Source organism: Rana temporaria, chromosome 4 (assembly GCF_905171775.1).
Source record: "Rana temporaria chromosome 4, aRanTem1.1, whole genome shotgun sequence".
NCBI lineage: Eukaryota > Metazoa > Chordata > Amphibia > Anura > Ranidae > Rana > Rana temporaria.
The window spans coordinates 480393897-480416860 of NC_053492.1; the positions used below are offsets into that span (position 1 = coordinate 480393897).

General features: G+C 53.2%; 1 protein-coding gene across 2 annotated transcripts in view; it reads right to left on the reverse strand.

Annotated features, from left to right (window-relative positions):
* The window catches only part of BABAM2 (BRISC and BRCA1 A complex member 2), a 221894-nt gene that overhangs the window by 178337 nt on the left and 20593 nt on the right, over positions 1-22964 (reverse strand). For both annotated transcript variants that reach the window (XM_040351858.1, XM_040351857.1), the window contains exons 4-5: positions 17061-17155; positions 349-543 (exon numbers count right to left, since the gene is read on the reverse strand). In XM_040351858.1, coding sequence (XP_040207792.1) covers positions 349-543; positions 17061-17155 — 290 coding nt within the window. The remainder of the gene's footprint in view (positions 1-348; positions 544-17060; positions 17156-22964) is intronic.

A 22964-nucleotide genomic window follows, 5' to 3' on the forward strand; every position in this document is an offset into this window, starting at 1 on the left:
CCAATGTAGCAAAGTGTAATTTCTTCAGTGTTGTCACGTGAAAAGATTTACACAAACGTGACTGAGGGGTGTACTTACTTTTGTCAGATACTATATATATATATATACACACAAACATATATGTGACCCTGTGTACATCTACCACCCTGTAGCAGTAAAACTTGATGAATCTTAAACTATGGGCTGAAGTTGATCGATCAGGCTCTCAGGTTAATTTTTTGTGTGCAGCCAGCAGAGATCATTGTGTTCTGCCGGTGGGGAAACCTCCCACTATCAGGGATTCCCCCATCAACAATGAATGAATGCAACCTGTGGTGGAAAGGAAAGAAATAGATGTTTTGCTCTCACCCAGTTGTTCTTTTTCCCGGCGTAGATCTCCATGTTCTCCCCGTACTGCGGCTCCTCCAGCAGAGTCTGATACTCAAACATCAGGCGGGAACTCTCGCTCAGCCGGCCGCACTGGTACAGGTGATACTGCTGGACCAACTCCTTCACCACCTGCAGGAGGCACTCCGGGTTCCTCGGGTCCCAATCCGCCAAACTCTGCAAGAAGAAAATAATATTCAGGATCACGATGGAGGAAGGATCACCGTACTCAACACAACCCTACACTATACCCAACACAACCCTACATCATACCCAACACAACCCTACACTATACCCAACACAACCCTACATCATACCCAACACAACCCTACACTATACCCAACACAACCCTACACTATACCCAACACAACCCTACATCGTACCCAACACAACCCTACACCGTACCCAACACAACCCTACACCGTACCCAACACAACCCTACACCGTACCCAACACAACCCTACACCGTACCCAACACAACCCTACATCGTACCCAACACAACCCTACATCGTACTCAACACAACCCTACATCATACCCAACACAACCCTACATCATACCCAACACAACCCTACATCATACCCAACACAACCCTACATCATACCCAACACAACCCTACACTATACCCAACACAACCCTACACTATACCCAACACAACCCTACATCATACCCAACACAACCCTACACTATACCCAACACAACCCTACACTATACCCAACACAACCCTACACTATACCCAACACAACCCTACACTATACCCAACACAACCCTACACTATACCCAACACAACCCTACATCATACCCAACACAACCCTACATCATACCCAACACAACCCTACATCATACCCAACACAACCCTACACTATACCCAACACAACCCTACACTATACCCAACACAACCCTACATCGTACCCAACACAACCCTACACCGTACCCAACACAACCCTACACCGTACCCAACACAACCCTACACCGTACCCAACACAACCCTACATCGTACCCAACACAACCCTACATCGTACTCAACACAACCCTACATCATACCCAACACAACCCTACATCATACCCAACACAACCCTACATCATACCCAACACAACCCTACATCATACCCAACACAACCCTACACTATACCCAACACAACCCTACATCATACCCAACACAACCCTACATCATACCCAACACAACCCTACATCATACCCAACACAACCCTACATCATACCCAACACAACCCTACACTATACCCAACACAACCCTACATCATACCCAACACAACCCTACACTATACCCAACACAACCCTACACTATACCCAACACAACCCTACATCGTACCCAACACAACCCTACACCGTACCCAACACAACCCTACATCGTACCCAACACAACCCTATATCATACCCAACACAACCCTACATCGTACCCAACACAACCCTACACCGTACCCAACACAACCCTACATCATACCCAACACAACCCTACACCATACCCAACACAACCCTACATCGTACCCAACACAACCCTACATCGTACTCAACACAACCCTACATCATACCCAACACAACCCTACATCATACCCAACACAACCCTACATCATACCCAACACAACCCTACATCATACCCAACACAACCCTACATCATACCCAACACAACCCTACATCATACCCAACACAACCCTACATCATACCCAACACAACCCTACACTATACCCAACACAACCCTACACTATACCCAACACAACCCTACATCGTACCCAACACAACCCTACACCGTACCCAACACAACCCTACACCGTACCCAACACAACCCTACACCGTACCCAACACAACCCTACATCGTACCCAACACAACCCTACACTATACCCAACACAACCCTACATCATACCCAACACAACCCTACACTATACCCAACACAACCCTACATCATACCCAACACAACCCTACACTATACCCAACACAACCCTACACTATACCCAACACAACCCTACATCGTACCCAACACAACCCTACACCGTACCCAACACAACCCTACACCGTACCCAACACAACCCTACACCGTACCCAACACAACCCTACATCGTACCCAACACAACCCTACATCGTACTCAACACAACCCTACATCATACCCAACACAACCCTACATCATACCCAACACAACCCTACATCATACCCAACACAACCCTACATCATACCCAACACAACCCTACATCATACCCAACACAACCCTACATCATACCCAACACAACCCTACATCATACCCAACACAACCCTACACTATACCCAACACAACCCTACACTATACCCAACACAACCCTACATCGTACCCAACACAACCCTACACCGTACCCAACACAACCCTACACCGTACCCAACACAACCCTACACCGTACCCAACACAACCCTACATCGTACCCAACACAACCCTACATCGTACTCAACACAACCCTACATCATACCCAACACAACCCTACATCATACCCAACACAACCCTACATCATACCCAACACAACCCTACATCATACCCAACACAACCCTACATCGTACTCAACACAACCCTACATCATACCCAACACAACCCTACATCGTACCCAACACAACCCTACATCGTACCCAACACAACCCTACATCGTACCCAACACAACCCTACATCGTACTCAACACAACCCTACATCATACCCAACACAACCCTACATCGTACCCAACACAACCCTACATCGTACCCAACACAACCCTACATCGTACCCAACACAACCCTACATCGTACTCAACACAACCCTACACCGTACCCAACACAACCCTACATCATACCCAACACAACCCTACACCATACCCAACACAACCCTACACCATACCCAACACAACCCTACATCATACCCAACACAACCCTACATCATACCCAACACAACCCTACATCATACCCAACACAACCCTACATCATACCCAACACAACCCTACATCGTACCCAACACAACCCTACATCATACCCAACACAACCCTACACCGTACTCAACACAACCCTACATCATACCCAACACAACCCAACATCATACCCAACACAACCCAACATCATACCCAACACAACCCTACATCATACCCAACACAACCCTACATCATACCCAACACAACCCTACATCATACCCAACACAACCCTACATCATACCCAACACAACCCTACATCATACCCAACACAACCCTACATCGTACTCAACACAACCCTACATCGTACTCAACACAACCCTACATCATACCCAACACAACCCTACACCGTACCCAACACAACCCTACACTGTACTCAACACAACCCTACATCGTACTCAACACAACCCTACATCATACCTACACCGTACTCAACACAACCCTACATCGTACCCAACACAACCCTACATCATACCCAACACAACCCTACATCATACCCAACACAACCCTACATCATACCCAACACAACCCTACATCATACCCAACACAACCCTACATCATACCCAACACAACCCTACACCATACCCAACACAACCCTACACCATACCCAACACAACCCTACACCATACCCAACACAACCCTACACCATACCTACACCGTACTCAACACAACCCTACATCATACCCAACACAACCCTACATCATACCCAACACAACCCTACACCATACCCAACACAACCCTACACCATACCCAACACAACCCTACACCGTACCCAACACAACCCTACACTATACCTACACCGTACTCAACACAACCCTACACCATACCCAACACAACCCTACACCACACCCAACACAACCCTACACCATACCCAACACAACCCTACACCATACCCAACACAACCCTACATCATACCCAACACAACCCTACATCATACTCAACACAACCCTACACCGTACTCAACACAACCCTACACCGTACCCAACACAACCATATATCGTACCCAACACAACCCTACATCATACTCAACACAACCCTACCATACCCAACACAACCCTACACCATACCCAACACAACCCTACACCATACCCAACACAACCCTACACCGTACCCAACACAACCCTACACTATACCTACACCGTACTCAACACAACCCTACACCATACCTACACCACACTCAACACAACCCTACACCATACCTACACCACACTCAACACAACCCTACACCTACACCACACTCAACACAACCCTGCACCATACCTACACCACACTCAACACATCCCTACACCACACTCAACACAACCCTACACCACACCCAACACAACCCTACATCATACTCAACACAACCCTACCATACCCAACACAACCCTACATCATACTCAACACAACCCTACCATACCCAACACAACCCTACACCATACCCAACACAACCCTACATCATACTCAACACAACCCTACACCATACCTACACCGTACTCAACACAACCCTACACCATACCTACACCGTACTCAACACAACCCTACACCATACCTACACCACACTCAACACAACCCTACACCATACCTACACCACACTCAACACAACCCTACACCATACCTACACCACACTCAACACAACCCTACACCTACACCACACTCAACACAACCCTACACCACACTCAACACAACCCTACACCATACCTACACCGTACTCAACACAACCCTACACCATACCCAACACAACCCTACACCATACCCAACACAACCCTACACCGTACCCAACACAACCCTACACTATACCTACACCGTACTCAACACAACCCTACACCATACCTACACCGTACTCAACACAACCCTACACCATACCTACACCACACTCAACACAACCCTACACCATAGCTACACCACACTCAACACATCCCTACACCATACCTGCGCCACACTCACTACGTCCCTACGCCACACTCAGCACGTCCCTACGCCACACTCAGCACGTCCCTACGCCATGATGGGAACTTCCCTCTAAGGCCGGGTACACACGGACAAACATGTATGGTGAAAGCGGTCCGTCGGACCGTTTTCACCATACATGTCTGCCAGAGGGCTTCTGTACGATGGTTGTACACACCATCGTACAGAAGTCCGCGCGTAAACAATACGCGGGGCGTGTCCGCGGTGTCGCCGCGTCGATGACGCGGTGTCGCCGCGACAATGACGCGGCGACGTGGGCGGCCCGCCTTTAAAATGCTTCCACGCATGCGTCGAAGTCATTCGACGCATGCGAGGCACGGCGGGCGGCTGGACATGTACGGTAGGTCTGTACTGACGACCGTACATGTCCGAGCGGGCAGAATTCCAGCGGGCTGTTTTAAAACAAGTCCAGGAATATTTGTCTGCTGGGAAAAGGCCCGGCGGGCAAATGTTTGCTGGAATTCGGCCCGCTCGCGCCCACACACGACCAAACATGTCTGCTGAAACTGGCCTGCGGGCCAGTTTCAGCAGACATGTTTGCTCGTGAGTATGGGGCCTAAGACAGCGGACACTGTTACAGTTATCACACGGTACATATAAAAGGTTCAAAACTGAGAAATTAAAGATTTTTGATCCTGTAGATAATATCTACAATTGTTATACTGTGCCCAAGCAGTACCCTGTACCCTGAAAGGTTTAGCTGAGAAGCAGTTTGAGTTGTAGGTAAAGTTGGGTGAATTGATGGGTGGAAATGTAGAAGTGGGGGGTTGGGTGACTCATAGTTGTGTGTGGGGGATTCCGGTTATCTCTCAGATCTGTGGATGGATAGGTGGAGACGAGGTTGTAGATGATGGTTAGGTGTAGATGAGGTTTCTATAGATGACGGTGTAGAGGTGGCAGGATATAGGTGGACACAGTAAACCGCGCTCTCTCGCGCTCTCTCTCGCTCTCTCTTCAAAGAACACTTCAGAAAGCAGAAGTGAGATTATTTTTCTAATAAAGAAAATGAGAACCGCAGCCCGGGGGGGCGCTCACTGAGAAAGGGAACCTGTCCGTTATCTTCCATGGCTGAGTCTGACCAATCGGTGGATACGATCTCCGGGGAAGTGTAGACTTGTGGGCATCATAGACAGCGATCTGCATGGCCCGAAATAGACGGAGAGTCGGGGGATGGAAGACTCACGCCATGTGTTACCGGTTCCGGAGAACTGCTCAGAACAGATCTCTGTATAGATGTGAAGGCCACTCAAGTGATTTGGTTACCGATCGCAGAGCGGGCGGAGGACAGATCCATGCCCATTCTGTATATGCAGAGCAGACACGGACACAGCCCGCTCTCCTCCATGGACCCTCAGATCCGATCCGCCCAGACGGAAGGGGAGAGATCCCCTTATGTTTTTTTTTTTAATAGATAGGTGGACCCAATCAGACCAACCATGTGAAGGGGGCCTAAGGCTGCTTTCACATTAATGCGCTGCGGTTTATCCGCACAGCGGGTGTGGAGTAGGGCAACTGTGGCCTTCCTGCAAGCTGAACTTTGCCATAGAATTCTATTATATCCTCTGCAGGTGTTGTGCGGCTCAGGGCAGGTAACACTCACCAGCCACTTTATCAGGTCCCCCTTGCTAGTAGCAGGTTGGACCCCCTTTATTAGGTCCTCCTTGCTAGTAGAGGGTTGGACCCCCTTTATTAGGGCCCCCTTGCTAGTAGCGGATTGGACCCCTTTATTAGGGCCCCCTTGCTAGTAGCGGATTCGACCCCCTTTATTAGGTCCCCCTTGCTAGTAGCGGATTAGACCCCCTTTATTAGGTCCCCCTTGCTAGTAGCGGGTTGGACCCCCTTTATTAGGTCCCCCTTGCTAGTAGCGGATTGGACCCCCTTTATTAGGCCCCCCTTCCTAGTAGAGGGTTGGACCCCCTTTATTAGGTCCTCCTTGCTAGTAGAGGATTGGACCCCCTTTATTATGCCCCCCTTGCTTGTAGAGGGTTGGACCCCCTTTATTAGGTCCTCCTTGCTAGTAGAGGATTGGACCCCCTTTATTAGGTCCTCCTTGCTAGTAGAGGATTGGACCCCCTTTATTAGGTCCTCCTTGCTAGTAGCAGGTTGGACCCCCTTTATTAGGTCCCCCTTGCTAGTAGCAGGTTGGACCCCCTTTATTAGGTCCCCCTTGCTAGTAGCGGGTTGGACCCCCTTTATTAGGTCGCCCTTGCTAGTAGCGGGTTGGACCCCCTTTATTAGGCCCCCCTTGCTAGTAGCGGGTTGGACCCCCTTTATTAGGTCCCCTTTGCTAGTAGCGGGTTGGACCCCCTTTATTAGGTCCTCCTTGCTAGTAGCGGGTTGGACCCCCTTTATTAGGTCCCCCTTGCTAGTAGCGGGTTGGATCCCCTTTATTAGGTCCCCCTTGCTAGTAGTGGGTTGGGCCCCCTTTATTATGTCCTCCTTGCTAGTAGCGGGTTGGACCCCCTTTATTAGGTCCCCCTTGCTAGTAGCAGGTTGGACCCCCTTTATTAGGTCCCCCTTGCTAGTAGCGGGTTGGACCCCCTTTATTAGGTCCCCCTTGCTAGTAGCGGGTTGGACCCCCTTTATTAGGCCCCCCTTGCTAGTAGCGGGTTGGACCCCCTTTATTAGGTCCCCTTTGCTAGTAGCGGGTTGGACCCCCTTTATTAGGTCCTCCTTGCTAGTAGCGGGTTGGACCCCCTTTATTAGGTCCCCCTTGCTAGTAGCGGGTTGGATCCCCTTTATTAGGTCCCCCTTGCTAGTAGTGGGTTGGGCCCCCTTTATTATGTCCTCCTTGCTAGTAGCGGGTTGGACCCCCTTTATTAGGTCCCCCTTGCTAGTAGCAGGTTGGACCCCCTTTATTAGGTCCCCCTTGCTAGTAGCAGGTTGGACCCCCTTTCTTAGGTCCCCCTTGCTAGTAGTGGGTTGGACCCCTTTATTAGGTCCCCCTTGCTAGTAGTGGGTTGGACCCCCTTTATTAGGCCCCCCCCTTGCTAGTAGTGGGTTGGACCCCCTTTATTAGGTCCTTCTTGCTAGTAGCGGGTTGGATCCCCTTTATTAGGTCCCCCTTGCTAGTAGTGGGTTGGACCCCCTTTATTAGGTCCCCCTTGCTAGTAGCCAGTTGGACCCCCTTTATTAGGTCCTTCTTGCTAGTAGCGGGTTGGACCCCCTTTATTAGGTCCCCCTTGCTAGTAGCGGGTTGGACCCCCTTTATTAGGTCCCCCTTGCTAGTGGTGGGTTGGACCCCCTTTATTAGGTCCCCCTTGCTAGTAGCAGGTTGGACCCCCTTTATTAGGTCCTCCTTGCTAGTAGCGGGTTGGACCCCCTTTATTAGGTCCCCCTTGCTAGTAGCGGGTTGGACCCCCTTTATTAGGTCCCCCTTGCTAATAGCAGGTTGGACCCCCTTTATTAGGTCCTCCTTGCTAGTAGTGGGTTGGACCCCCTTTATTAGGTCCTCCTTGCTAGTAGCGGATTGGACCCCCTTTATTAGGTCCCCCTTGCTAGTAGAGGGTTGGACCCCCTTTATTAGGTCCCCCTTGCTAGTAGCGGGTTGGACCCCCTTTATTAGGTCCCCCTTGCTAGTAGCAGGTTGGACCCCCTTTATTAGGTCGCCCTTGCTAGTAGCGGCTTGGACCCCCTTTATTAGGTCCTCCTTGCTAGTAGCGGATTGGACCCCTTTTATTAGGTCCCCCTTGCTAGTAGCGGGTTGGACCCCCTTTATTAGGTCCCCCTTGCTAGTAGCGGGTTGGACCCCCTTTATTAGGTCGCCCTTGCTAGTAGCGGGTTGGACCCCCTTTATTAGGTCCTCCTTGCTAGTAGCGGATTGGACCCCTTTTATTAGGTCCCCCTTGCTAGTAGCGGGTTGGACCCCCTTTATTAGGTCCCCCTTGCTAGTAGTGGGTTGGACTCCCTTTATTAGGTCTTCCTTGCTAGTAGCGGGTTGGACCCCCTTTATTAGGTCCCCCTTGCTAGTAGCGGGTTGGACCCCCTTTATTAGGTCCCCCTTGCTAGTAGAGGGTTGGACCCCCTTTATTAGGTCCCCCTTGCTAGTAGCGGGTTGGACCCCCTTTATTAGGTCCCCCTTGCTAGTAGCGGGTTGGACCCCCTTTATTAGGTCCCCCTTGCTAGTAGTGGGTTGGACCCCCTTTATTAGGTCTTCCTTGCTAGTAGCGGGTTGGACCCCCTTTATTAGGTCCCCCTTGCTAGTAGCGGGTTGGACCCCCTTTATTAGGTCCCCCTTGCTAGTAGCGGGTTGGACCCCCTTTATTAGGTCCTCCTTGCTAGTAGCGGGTTGGACCCCCTTTATTAGTTCCCCCTTGCTAGTGGTGGGTTGGTCCCCCTTTATTAGGGCCCCCTTGCTAGTAGCGGGTTGACCCCCTTTATTAGGGCCCCCTTGCTAGTAGCGGGTTGACCCCCTTTATTAGGTCCCTCTTGCTAGTAGCGGGTTGGACCCCCTTTATTAGGTCCTTCTTGCTAGTAGCGGGTTGGTCCCCCTTTATTAGGGCCCCCTTGCTAGTAGCGGGTTGGTCCACCTTTATTAGGTCCTTCTTGCTAGTAGCGGGTTGGTCCCCCTTTATTAGGGCCCCCTTGCTAGTAGCGGGTTGGACCCCCTTTATTAGGGCCCCCTTGCTAGTAGCGGGTTGGACCCCCTTTATTAGGTCCCCCTTGCTAGTAGCGGGTTGGACCCCCTTTATTAGTTCCCCCTTGCTAGTGGTGGGTTGGTCCCCCTTTATTAGGGCCCCCTTGCTAGTAGCGGGTTGACCCCCTTTATTAGGGCCCCCTTGCTAGTAGCGGGTTGACCCCCTTTATTAGGTCCCTCTTGCTAGTAGCGGGTTGGACCCCCTTTATTAGGTCCTTCTTGCTAGTAGCGGGTTGGACCCCCTTTATTAGTTCCCCCTTGCTAGTGGTGGGTTGGTCCACCTTTATTAGGTCCCCCTTGCTAGTAGCGGGTTGGACCCCCTTTATTAGGTCCCCCTTGCTAGTAGCGGGTTGGACCCCCTTTATTAGGTCCCCCTTGCTAGTAGCGGGTTGGACCCCCTTTATTAGGTCTTCCTTGCTAGTAGCGGGTTGGACCCCCTTTATTAGGTCCCCCTTGCTAGTAGCGGGTTGGACCCCCTTTATTAGGTCCCCCTTGCTAGTAGCGGGTTGACCCCCTTTATTAGGGCCCCCTTGCTAGTAGCGGGTTGACCCCCTTTATTAGGTCCCTCTTGCTAGTAGCGGGTTGGACCCCCTTTATTAGGTCCTTCTTGCTAGTAGCAGGTTGGTCCCCCTTTATTAGGGCCCCCTTGCTAGTAGCGGGTTGGACCCCCTTTATTAGGTCGCCCCTTGCTAGTAGCGGATTGGACCCCCTTTATTAGGTCGCCCCTTGCTAGTCCCGGGTTGGACCCCCTTTTGCCTTCATTCTTGGTGGCATAGATACAACAAACCTATTGGCCGAACAATTCCTATTCATCTAAAGTTCCCCTCATTTGTAAGTTTATTAGAAGTCAGCGGCTACAAAAACTGGATCTTCTGACTTAATGAACAGACACTCACCTGTCCCTAAGTCCAGCGATGCGGCCGCCCGAAGTCTCGCTCTTCTCCCCATCCTCTCCGTGGCGCCGGCACTGCAAGTGTGGGCACCCGGCTGTGACCGCTTGCGGCTTCACAGCGGGCGCGCACTGCGCATGCGCGAGTCGTACTGCTCTCTCTTAGTGGCCAGGCAATCTTCTGGGACCTGTGATGTGTCCCAGAAGTTTGCAGAAAATATAAACTTTTTCTGGCAGGATTTACAGGAATTTCTTGCAAAAAACTTCAGAATTTAATGTGTGCAGGAGATGAAAATGATTGGCCCCTGGTAGGCGAGCGGTTAATCGCTACATTGGACCACAGTTGTCCAGTGACAACGATTGGCGCAATCTCAGGGAATAAGAAAAGTCTTTGTGAGGCGGCGAGTGGGAATGAGATCCGATAGGCTGAGCTCATGTGATCCGGAGGAGGACTGAGAGATCTATTGTAGATGCCACTTCCCATTCACAGATAAGAGTTCCATTTCCTGCAGCCTGTGACACGCCGACGTCACCGCGACAACACGCGTTCATCCCGGATAATATGTCTATTTGTAGTGCTGATCTGTGGAAGTGTCAGGACAATTACACAACGGGGTGAGTCACGGCTCTGATGTCACCGGATCGTGAGTCACAGATCCTGGAGGATCAACGCCATACACACCGACCTCGCTCCATACTCCCCTCAGCACCTACAGCTCCCCTCCCCTCAGCACCTGCAGCCCCCCCTTCCCTCAGCACCTGCAGCCCCCCCCCTCCCCTCAGCACCTACAGCCCCCCTCCCCTCAGCACCTACAGCACCCCCTCCCCTCAGCACCTACAGCCCCCCTTCCCTCAGCACCTACATCTCCCCCTCCCCTCAGCACCTTCAGCTCCCCTTCCCTCAGCACCTACAGCTCCCCTTCCCTCATCACCTACAGCCCCCCCTTCCCTCAGCACCTACAGCTCCCCTTCCCTCAGCACCTACAGCCCCCCTCCCCTCAGCACCTACAGCCCCCCTCCCCTCAGCACCTACAGCCCCCCTCCCCTCAGCACCTGCAGCCCCCCATCCCTCAGCACCTGCAGCCCCCCATCCCTCAGCACCTACAGCTCCCCTCAGCACCTGCAGCCCCCCCTTCCCTCAGCACCTGCAGCCCCCCCCTTCCCTCAGCACCTACAGCCCCCCTCCCCTCAGCACCTACAGCACCCCCTCCCCTCAGCACCTACAGCCCCCCTTCCCTCAGCACCTACAGCCCCCCCTCCCCTCAGCACCTACAGCCCCCCCTCCCCTCAGCACCCCTTCCCTCAGCACCTACAGCTCCCCTCCCCTCAGCACCTACATCTCCCCCTCCCCTCAGCACCTACAGCCCCCCTCCCCTCGGCACCTACAGCCCCCCTCCCCTCGGCACCTACAGCACCCCTCCCCTCATCACCTACAGCCCCCCCTTCCCTCAGCACCTACAGCTCCCCTTCCCTCAGCACCTACAGCCCCCCTCCCCTCAGCACCTACAGCCCCCCTCCCCTCAGCACCTGCAGCCCCCCATCCCTCAGCACCTGCAGCCCCCCATCCCTCAGCACCTGCAGCTCCCCTTCCCTCAGCACCTACAGCCCCCCTCCCCTCAGCACCTACAGCACCCCTTCCCTCAGCACCTACAGCACCCCTTCCCTCAGCACCTACATCTCCCCTCCCCTCAGCACCTACAGCCCCCCTCCCCTCAGCACCTACAGCCCCCCTTCCTTCCCTCAGCACCTACAGCCCCCCTCCCCTCAGCACCTACAGCCCCCCTCCCCTCAGCACCTACATCTCCCCCGGCCCTCAGCACCTACAGCACCACCTTCCCTCAGCACCTACAGCCCCCCGGCCCTCAGCACCTACATCTCCCCCTCCCCTCAGCACCTACATCTCCCCTCCCCTCGGCACCTACAGCCCCCCTCCCCTCGGCACCTACAGCCCCCCTCCCCTCGGCACCTACAGCCCCCCTCCCCTCGGCACCTACAGCACCCCTCCCCTCATCACCTACAGCCCCCCCTTCCCTCAGCACCTACAGCTCCCCTCCCCTCAGCACCTGCAGCCCCCCCTTCCCTCAGCACCTGCACCCCCCCCCTTCCCTCAGCACCTACAGCCCCCCTCCCCTCAGCACCTACAGCACCCCCTCCCCTCAGCACCTACAGCCCCCCTTCCCTCAGCACCTACAGCCCCCCTCCCCTCAGCACCTGCAGCCCCCCATCCCTCAGCACCTGCAGCCCCCCATCCCTCAGCACCTACAGCTCCCCTCCCCTCAGCACCTGCAGCCCCCCCTTCCCTCAGCACCTGCAGCCCCCCCCTTCCCTCAGCACCTACAGCCCCCCTCCCCTCAGCACCTACAGCACCCCCTCCCCTCAGCACCTACAGCACCCCCTCCCCTCAGCACCTACAGCCCCCCTTCCCTCAGCACCTACAGCCCCCCCTCCCCTCAGCACCTACAGCCCCCCCTCCCCTCAGCACCCCTTCCCTCAGCACCTACAGCTCCCCTCCCCTCAGCACCTACATCTCCCCCTCCCCTCAGCACCTACAGCCCCCTCCCCTCGGCACCTACAGCCCCCCTCCCCTCGGCACCTACAGCACCCCTCCCCTCATCACCTACAGCCCCCCCTTCCCTCAGCACCTACAGCTCCCCTTCCCTCAGCACCTACAGCCCCCCTCCCCTCAGCACCTACAGCCCCCCTCCCCTCAGCACCTGCAGCCCCCCATCCCTCAGCACCTGCAGCCCCCCATCCCTCAGCACCTGCAGCTCCCCTTCCCTCAGCACCTACAGCCCCCCTCCCCTCAGCACCTACAGCACCCCTCCCCTCAGCACCTACAGCACCCCTCCCCTCAGCACCTACAGCACCCCTCCCCTCAGCACCTACAGCACCCCTTCCCTCAGCACCTACATCTCCCCTCCCCTCAGCACCTACAGCACCCCTTCCCTCAGCACCTACAGCCCCCCTCCCCTCAGCACCTACAGCCCCCCTTCCTTCCCTCAGCACCTACAGCCCCCCTCCCCTCAGCACCTACAGCCCCCCTCCCCTCAGCACCTACATCTCCCCCGGCCCTCAGCACCTACAGCACCACCTTCCCTCAGCACCTACAGCCCCCCGGCCCTCAGCACCTACATCTCCCCCTCCCCTCAGCACCTACATCTCCCCTCCCCTCGGCACCTACAGCCCCCCTCCCCTCGGCACCTACAGCCCCCCTCCCCTCGGCACCTACAGCCCCCCTCCCCTCGGCACCTACAGCACCCCTCCCCTCATCACCTACAGCACCCCTCCCCTCAGCACCTACATCTCCCCTCCCCTCAGCACCTACAGCCCCCCTCCCCTCAGCACCTACAGCACCCCTCCCCTCAGCACCTACATCTCCCCTCCCCTCAGCACCTACAGCCCCCCTCCCCTCAGCACCTACAGCACCCCTCCCCTCAGCACCTACATCTCCCCTCCCCTCAGCACCTACAGCCCCCCTCCCCTCAGCACCTACAGCCCCCCTCCCCTCAGCACCTACAGCCCCCCTCCCCTCAGCACCTACAGCACCCCCTTCCCTCAGCACCTACAGCACCCCCTTCCCTCAGCACCTACAGCACCCCTCCCCTCAGCACCTACAGCACCCCCTTCCCTCAGCACCTACAGCACCCCTCCCCTCAGCACCTACAGCCCCCCTTCCCTCAGCACCTACATCTCCCCCGGCCCTCAGCACCTACAGCCCCCCTCCCCTCAGCACCTACAGCCCCCCTCCCCTCAGCACCTACATCTCCCCCTCCCCTCAGCACCTACAGCCCCCCTCCCCTCAGCACCTACAGCACCCCCTTCCCTCAGCACCTACAGCCCCCCGGCCCTCAGCACCTACATCTCCCCTCCCCTCAGCACCTACAGCTCCCCTTCCCTCAGCACCTACAGCCCCCCTCCCCTCAGCACCTACAGCACCCCTCCCCTCAGCACCTACATCTCCCCTCCCCTCAGCACCTACAGCCCCCCTCCCCTCAGCACCTACAGCACCCCTTCCCTCAGCACCTACAGCCCCCCTCCCCTCAGCACCTACAGCCCCCCTCCCCTCAGCACCTATAGCCCCCCTTCCCTCAGCACCTACAGCACCCCTCCCCTCAGCACCTACAGCTCCCCTTCCCTCGGCACCTATAGCCCCCCTCCCCTCGGCACCTACAGCCCCCCTCCCCTCGGCACCTACAGCCCCCCTCCCCTCGGCACCTACAGCCCCCCTCCCCTCGGCACCTACAGCCCCCCTTCCCTCAGCACCTATAGCCCCCCTCCCCTCAGCACCTACAGCACCCCTCCCCTCAGCACCTACAGCCCCCCTCCCCTCAGCACCTACAGCTCCCCTTCCCTCAGCACCTACAGCACCCCTCCCCTCAGCACCTATAGCCCCCCTTCCCTCAGCACCTACAGCACCCCTCCCCTCAGCACCTACAGCCTCCCTGACCTCAGCACCTACAGCCCCCCTTCCCTCAGCACCTACAGCCCCCCTCCCCTCAGCACCCCTTCCCTCAGCACCTACAGCTCCTCCTTCCCTTAGCACCTGCAGCCCCCCCTTCCCTCAGCACCTATAGCCCCCCTCCCCTCAGCACCTACAGCTCCCCTTCCCTCAGCACCTACAGCCCCCCTTCCCTCAGCACCTACAGCCCCCCTTCCCTCAGCACCTACAGCCCCCCTTCCCTCAGCACCTACAGCACCCCTCCCCTCAGCACCTACAGCCCCCCTTCCCTCAGCACCTATAGCCCCCCTTCCCTCAGCACCTACAGCTCCCCTTCCCTCAGCACCTACAGCCCCCCTTCCCTCAGCACCTACAGCACCCCTCCCCTCAGCACCTACAGCACCCCTTCCTTCAGCACCCACAGCTCCCCTTCCCTTAGCACCTGCAGCACCCCTTCCCTCAGCACCTACATCCCCCCTTCCCTCAGCACCTACAACCCCCCTTCCCTCAGCACCTACAGCCCCCCTTCCTTCAGCACCCACAGCTCCCCTTCCCTTAGCACCTGCAGCACCCCTTCCCTCAGCACCTACATCCCCCCTTCCCTCAGCACCTACAACCCCCCTTCCCTCAGCACCTACAGCCCCCCTTCCCTCAGCACCTACAGCTCCCCTTCCCTCAGCACCTACAGCCCCCCTTCCCTCAGCACCTACAGCCCCCCTTCCCTCAGCACCTACAGCTCCCCTTCCCTCAGCACCTACAGCTCCCCTTCCCTCAGCACCTACAGCCCCCCTTCCCTCAGCACCTACAGCCCCCCCTCCCTCAGCACCTACAGCTCCCCTTCCCTCAGCACCTACAGCTCCCCTTCCCTCAGCACCTACAGCCCCCCTTCCCTCAGCACCTACAGCCCCCCTTCCCTCAGCACCTACATCCCCCCTCCCCTCGGCACCTACAGCTCCCCTCCCCTCAGCACCTACAACCCCCCTTCCCTCAGCACCTACAGCCCCCCTTCCCTCAGCACCTATAGCCCCCCTTCCCTCAGCACCTACAGCCCCCCTTCCCTCAGCACCTACATCTCCCCTCCCCTCAGCACCTACAGCACCCCTCCCCTCAGCACCTACAGCACCCCTCCCCTCAGCACCTACAGTCCCCCTCCGCACCTACAGCACCCCTCCCCTCAGCACCTACAGCCCCCCTCCCCTCAGCACCTACAGCCCCCCTCCCCTCAGCACCTACAGCCCCCCTTCCCTCAGCACCTACAGCCCCCCTCCCCTCAGCACCTACAGCTCCCCTCCCCTCAGCACCTACAGCCCCCCTTCCCTCAGCACCTATAGCCCCCCTTCCCTCAGCACCTACATCTCCCTTCCCCTCAGCACCTACAGCTCCCCTTCCCTCAGCACCTACAGCTCCCCTTCCCTCAGCACCTACAGCCCCCCTTCCCTCAGCACCTACAGCTCCCCCTTCCCTCGGCACCTGCAGCTCCCCTTCCCTTAGCACCTGCAGCCCCCCCTTCGCTCAGCACTTGCAGCCCCCCCTTCCCTCAGCACCTGCAGCCCCCCCCCTTCCCTTAGCACCTGCAGCCCCCCTTCCCTTAGCACCTGCAGCCCCCCCTTCCCTCAGCACCTACAGCCCCCCCTTCCCTTAGCACCTACAGCACCCCCTTCCCTCAGTACTTCTCGACAGAACACCGGAACCTCCAGAATTTGGGATGGTATTTTTCAGGCTTATCCAATAAAGCAAAGAGCAGAACTGATATATAAAGAGCGGCACTGTGTAGCAGGGACCGGCAGAACCTCAGAACCGGACACACCGCACTGACATAAGACAGCCGTGAGCAGCCGGTGAAATCCCGGGCGGTCATTGTAGAACTTACCGGAAGGCCGGAGGGTTCCGGGGAAAATTCAGCATCTTCCGCAAAGATGAAATCAGGAGGAAGTTCCGGGTATTTGGCATTAAACATGATGTCCCCTGAAAGAAACAAACACATTATTATTATATTATATTATATTATTATTATATTATATTATTATTCTTCTTCTTCTATCATTTTGTAGCTCCCTCATCTCCCGTACTCAGCGATCCCCACACAGTGATAAAGAGCCAGATTACAGCTATGGGGGGGGGGGGGGGGTTTACTAAATCTGGAGCAGTTGTGCAAAATAACCAATCAGCTTCTAACTTCAGCTCGTTCAATTAAACGATTGCCGACCCGCCGCAACCCCATATACTGGGACGGGGCGGCTCCTACAGACACAGCGATGTACCCGTATGCCGCTGCCTGGTACCGGGTTTTGGGAGCCCCCGTCCATCTACTCTCCTGTCATTGTACACAGCGAGATTTACAGCAGCCCCCCCCCCCCCAAAAAAAATTATAGGCAGGACTTGCTGATGGGCTGTGTCCAATCACCGGTCACCGCCACCTCTCCCGGGCTCTACAGCGATGTGACCGGTGGCGATTGATGCACTAAACAGAGAGAGAGAGGGAACCAGGAGCAACTTCGTGTACGCTGCAGGGAGCGCGCTCGCCACGTGTACGCTGCAGGGAGCGCGCTCGCCACGTGTACGCTGCAGGGAGCGCGCTCGCCACGTTACTCTGCAGGGAGCGCACTCGCCACGTGTACGCTACAGGAAGCGTGCTCGCCACGTGTGCGCTGCAGGAAGTGTGCTCGCCACGTGTACGCTGCAGGGAGCGCACCCGCCACGTGTACGCTGCAGGGAGCGCACTCGCCACATGTACGCTGCAGGGAGCGCGCTCGCCACATGTACGCTGCACGGAGCACGCTCGCCACGTATATATATATATATATATATATATATATATATATATAAATGATTTTTGTATTTATATATAAAATATAAATAAATAAAATGTATACATTATTAAAATGTTATATGTACTATATCAATCATTAGGGTGATTATTTCTGCGGCACAGAGGGATGAAAGTGTATTTTTCCCAAAACAATTGTGTTTGAAAAAAATTGCAACACCCATCATTTTATTCTATAGGGCCTCTGCCAAATAAATATGTATAATGTTTGGGGTCCCAAGAAAAAAAAAAGCAGATTTTAAACTTGTAGGAAGCGTCAGGCCGCGTACACACGATCAGTCCATCCGATGAGAGCGGTCCAAAGGTTAACCGATGAAGCGGCCTGATGGTCTGATGTGCCTACACACCATCAGTTAAATAACCGATCGTGTCAGAACGCGGTGACGTAAAACACAACGACGTGCTGAAAAAAAACGAAGTTCAATGCTTCCAAGCACGCGTCGACTTGATTCTGAGCATGCGCGGGTTTTTAACCGATGCTTTTGCATACTAACGATCGGTTTTGACCTATCGGTCAGGCGTCCATCGGTTAAATTTTAAAGCAAGTTCTCTTTTTTTGACCGAAGGATAACTGACCGATGGGGCCCTGTACACACGATCGGTTTGGACCGATGGAAACGAACCTTCAGTCCGTTCTCATCGGTTTTGACCGATCGTGTGTACGCGGCCTCAGAGTTGTCCCGGATAGGAAGTGGTTAAAGTGGCCGTTTATATATCACTATATTTATATTTTATGTATATATTTATTTATATTTTTATTATTATATATTTAAGATAGAGATATCTCTCTCTCTGAATCTTAAATATATATAGGCAGATTCATAAAGACTTACGACAGCGTATCAGTAGATACGCCGTCGTAAGTCCGAATGTGCGCCGTCGTATCGTTAAGCGTATTCTCAAACTGAGATACGCTTCTCTGTTGCTAAGATACGACCGTCGTAAGTCTCCTACGCCGTCGTATCTTAGCTGCATATTTACGCTGGCCGCTGGGGGCGTGTACGGCGATTTACGCAGAGAATATGCAAATGAGCAAGATACGCCTATTCACGAACGTACGCACGCCCGTCGCATGTAAGATACGCCGTTTACGTAAGGTGTTTTCAGGCGTAAAGATAAACCACCAAAAAAGATGGCGCAGCCAATGTTAAGTATGGACGTCGGAACCGCCGTCGAATTTCACATTGTTTGCGTAAGTCGATTCAGAATGGGACTGGGGGTAGGTTACGTTCACGTCAAAAGCATTGACTATTTGCGACGTGATTTTGAGCATGCGCACTGGAATACGTTCACGGACGGCGCATGCGCCGTTCGTTAGGCGCGTCATTTACGCGAGGTCACAATTCATCAGCATACAACACGCCCACTACAGCCTACTTTGAATTACGCGCGCTTACGGCGGTCCATTTACACTACGCCGCCGTAACTTAGGACGCAAGTTCTTTGTGAATACAGTACTTGCCTCTCTAAATTACGGCGGCGTAGAGTATATGAGATGCGCTACGCCCATCTAAAGATAGGCACGTCTACCTGAATCTGGCTAATAGTATATATAAAATATACATTTGTGTATATATATATATATATATATATATATATATATATATATATATATATAAAATAAATATATATTTTATATATACTATGGGGTAGATTCAGGTAGGGAGCGCGGATTTGTGAGCGGGCGTAACGTATCCTATTTACGCTACGCCTCCGCAACTTTGACAGGCAAGTGCAGTATTCACAAAGCAAAGTTGCGGCGGCGTAGCGTAAATGGGCCGGCGTAAGCCCGCCTAATTCAAATCTGTAAGATGTGGGCGTGTTGTATGCAAAATCATCGTGACCCCACGCAAATGACGCTTTTTACGAACGGCGCATGCGCCGTCTGTGAAAGTATCCCAGTGCGCATGCTCCAAATTAACCCGCAAAAAGCCAATGCTTTCGACGTGAACGTAAATTACGCCCAGCCCTATTCGCGAACGACTTACGCAAACGACGGAAAATTCCACGCTGGCCCGACGTCCATACTTAACATTGGCTGCGCCTCATATAGCAGGGGTAACTTTACGCCGGAAAAAGCCTTACGTAAACGGCGTATCTGTACTGCGACAGGAGAGCGTACGTTCGTGAATAGGCGTATCTTGCTCATTTACATATTACATATTTACATATCTCAGTTTGAGCATACGCTTAAAGTTGCGACGGCGCGGATTCGGACTTACGACGGCGTATCTACAGATACGCCCGTCGTAAGTCTTTCTGAATCCGGGCCAATATATTTATATTTTATTTTACATGATAGATAGATAGATAGATAGATAGATAGATAGATAGATAGATAGATAGATAGATAGATAGAGAGAGAGATAGATAGATAGATAGAGAGATAGAGAGAGAGAGATAGATAGATAGATAGATAGATAGATAGATAGATAGATAGATAGATAGATAGATAGATAGATAGAGAGAGATAGATAGATAGATAGAGAGATAGATAGAGAGATATATATAGATAGATAGATAGAGATAGATTTCTCTAAAATATTAAAAAAAAATATATATTTTATATATATATATATATATATATATATATATATATATAAAAAAGTAAAAATAAAAATATATATTTTTCTATATCAATCATTAGGGTGATCATTTCTGCGGTGTGGCGGGAATATTGTTGCGCATAAGGTGGGGGGTGCACAACAGTTTATTCGGTAATTTTTTTAATAATTTTTTACCCCAAATAACGTTGAAAGCGGGGGGGGGGGGGTGCAGGGAAAGGGTTAAGCTGCCCCCCCCCCCCTGCTCAGTTTGCTGTCTCTGGCAGAGCGATGCTCTGGGCAATCAGCGATCTGCAGATGATTTCCGGTGGCTGATCAGATCACGATATGCTTGCCGAGGAAGTCAGCCTTCACCCCCCTCCCCACCGCAGCAAAATTGTGGCGATCTGAATTTCAGCTGATGTTAAAAATAAAAACGGTGTCAGAAAGCGTTAAAAACCACGCAGGAACCCGCCGCTGCTGCTGCAGCTCGCTGTGCTGAGACCGATAACTAATGTCCAAATATAACACCGCCGCCCCCCCCCCCCCATCCATCCCACTGAGGGGCGATAATCGCAGCTGTTCCCGGAGAGGACCCCCCCCCCCCCTTTCCTGTGCTAGAGGAGCACAAAGTGTGACATGAACCTCCCTATCTTCCAATAAACACAAATAAATTAACCACTTCAGCTTCGGAACGATTTACCCCCCCCCGGGCATTTTTTTGCGATTCGGCACTGCGTCGCTTTAACTGACAATTGCGCGGTCGTGCGACGTGGCTCCCAAACAAAATTGGCGTCCGTTTTTCCCCACAAAGAGCGTTCTTTTGGTGGTATTTGATCACCTCTGCGGTTTTTATTTTTTGCGCTATAAACAAAAATAGAGCGACAATTTTGAAAAAAAATCAATATTTATTACTTTTTGCTATAATAAATATCCCCCAAAAATATATATAAAACTAAAAATATTTTTTTTCCTCAGTTTAGGTCGATATATATTCTGCTACATATTTTTGGTAAAAAAAACAAAAAAAACTTAATAAGTGTATATTGATCAGTTTGCGCACAAGTCTACAAAATAGGGGATAGTTTTAGGGACTTTTATTTATTTTTTTATTGTTTTTGCTGCGACTACAATAAAATGGGGTAGAGTTATGGACTTTTAGGGCCAGATTCACAGAAACAGTACGCCGGAGTATCTGCTGATATCTGCTGATACTCCGGCGTACTTTCAAATTTGCCGCGTCGTATCTTTATTTTGAATTCTCAAACAAAAATACGACGGCATTTGGCTAAGATCTGACAGGCGTACGCCTTCAGATCTTAGGATGCAATACTTTGGCGCCCGCTGGGTGGAGTTTGCGTCGTTTTACGCGTCGGGTATGCTAATTAGCTGTTTACCGCGATCCACGAAGGTACGCGCGGTCGTCGCATTCTCTTACGTCGTCGCTAGTCGGCTTTTCCCGTCGTAAAGTTGCGACTGCTATTTACGTCTTACGCAAATTTTTTTTGCGTAAGACGTCCGGGAATAGGAAAGGACGTAACGCACGTCGCCATTCAAAAAATTATGTCGGTGCGACGTCATTTCGCACAAAGCACGGCGGGAAATTTCAAAACGGAGCATGCGCAGTACGTTCGGCGCGGGAACGCGCCTAATTTAAATGGTACACGCCCCATTTGAATTAGGCGGGCTTGCGCCGGACGGCTTTACGCTACGCCGCCGCAAGTTTACAGGCAAGTGCTTTGTGAATCAAGCACTTGCGCTGAAAACTTGCGGCGGTGTAACGTAAATGACATACGTTACGCCGCCGCAAATGTATGTGAATCTGGCCCCTATTTTTTTATTGTTTTTGCTAGTAATGGCGGCGATCTGCAAATTTTTAGCGGGACCGCTACATTGCGGCGGACAAATCTGACCCCAAGTGACACTTTTTTGGGGACCAGTGACACAGATACAGTGATTAGTGTTAGAAAAATGCACGGATTACTGTATAAATGTCACTGGCAGGGAAGGGGGTTAACACTAGGGGGCGATCAAGGGGGTGAAGTGTGTTCCCTGGGCGTGTTCTAACTATAGGGGAGGGGGGATGGGCTCACTGGGACAACACAGAGATCGCGGTTCCTGATCTGGAACAGCAGATCTTCATGCTGTCCCCCGTCAGAACAGGGAGCCGCCTTGTTTACATAGACAGATCTCCATTCTACCTCTCTGTAACGCAATCGCGGGTGGTCGTGATCGTGTCGCGCATCGGGCGCATGTGCGTGCCTCTGGCAGCGCGCATGCGCCCACAATACCTATTGCATGAAACGAAGTACAGATACGTTGTTTTGCCTTGGCTCTACTGCACAAAACTACAGCTCTATTGGTCGAGTAAAAAAAGAAAATTAAAAAAAAGGGGACAGTGTAA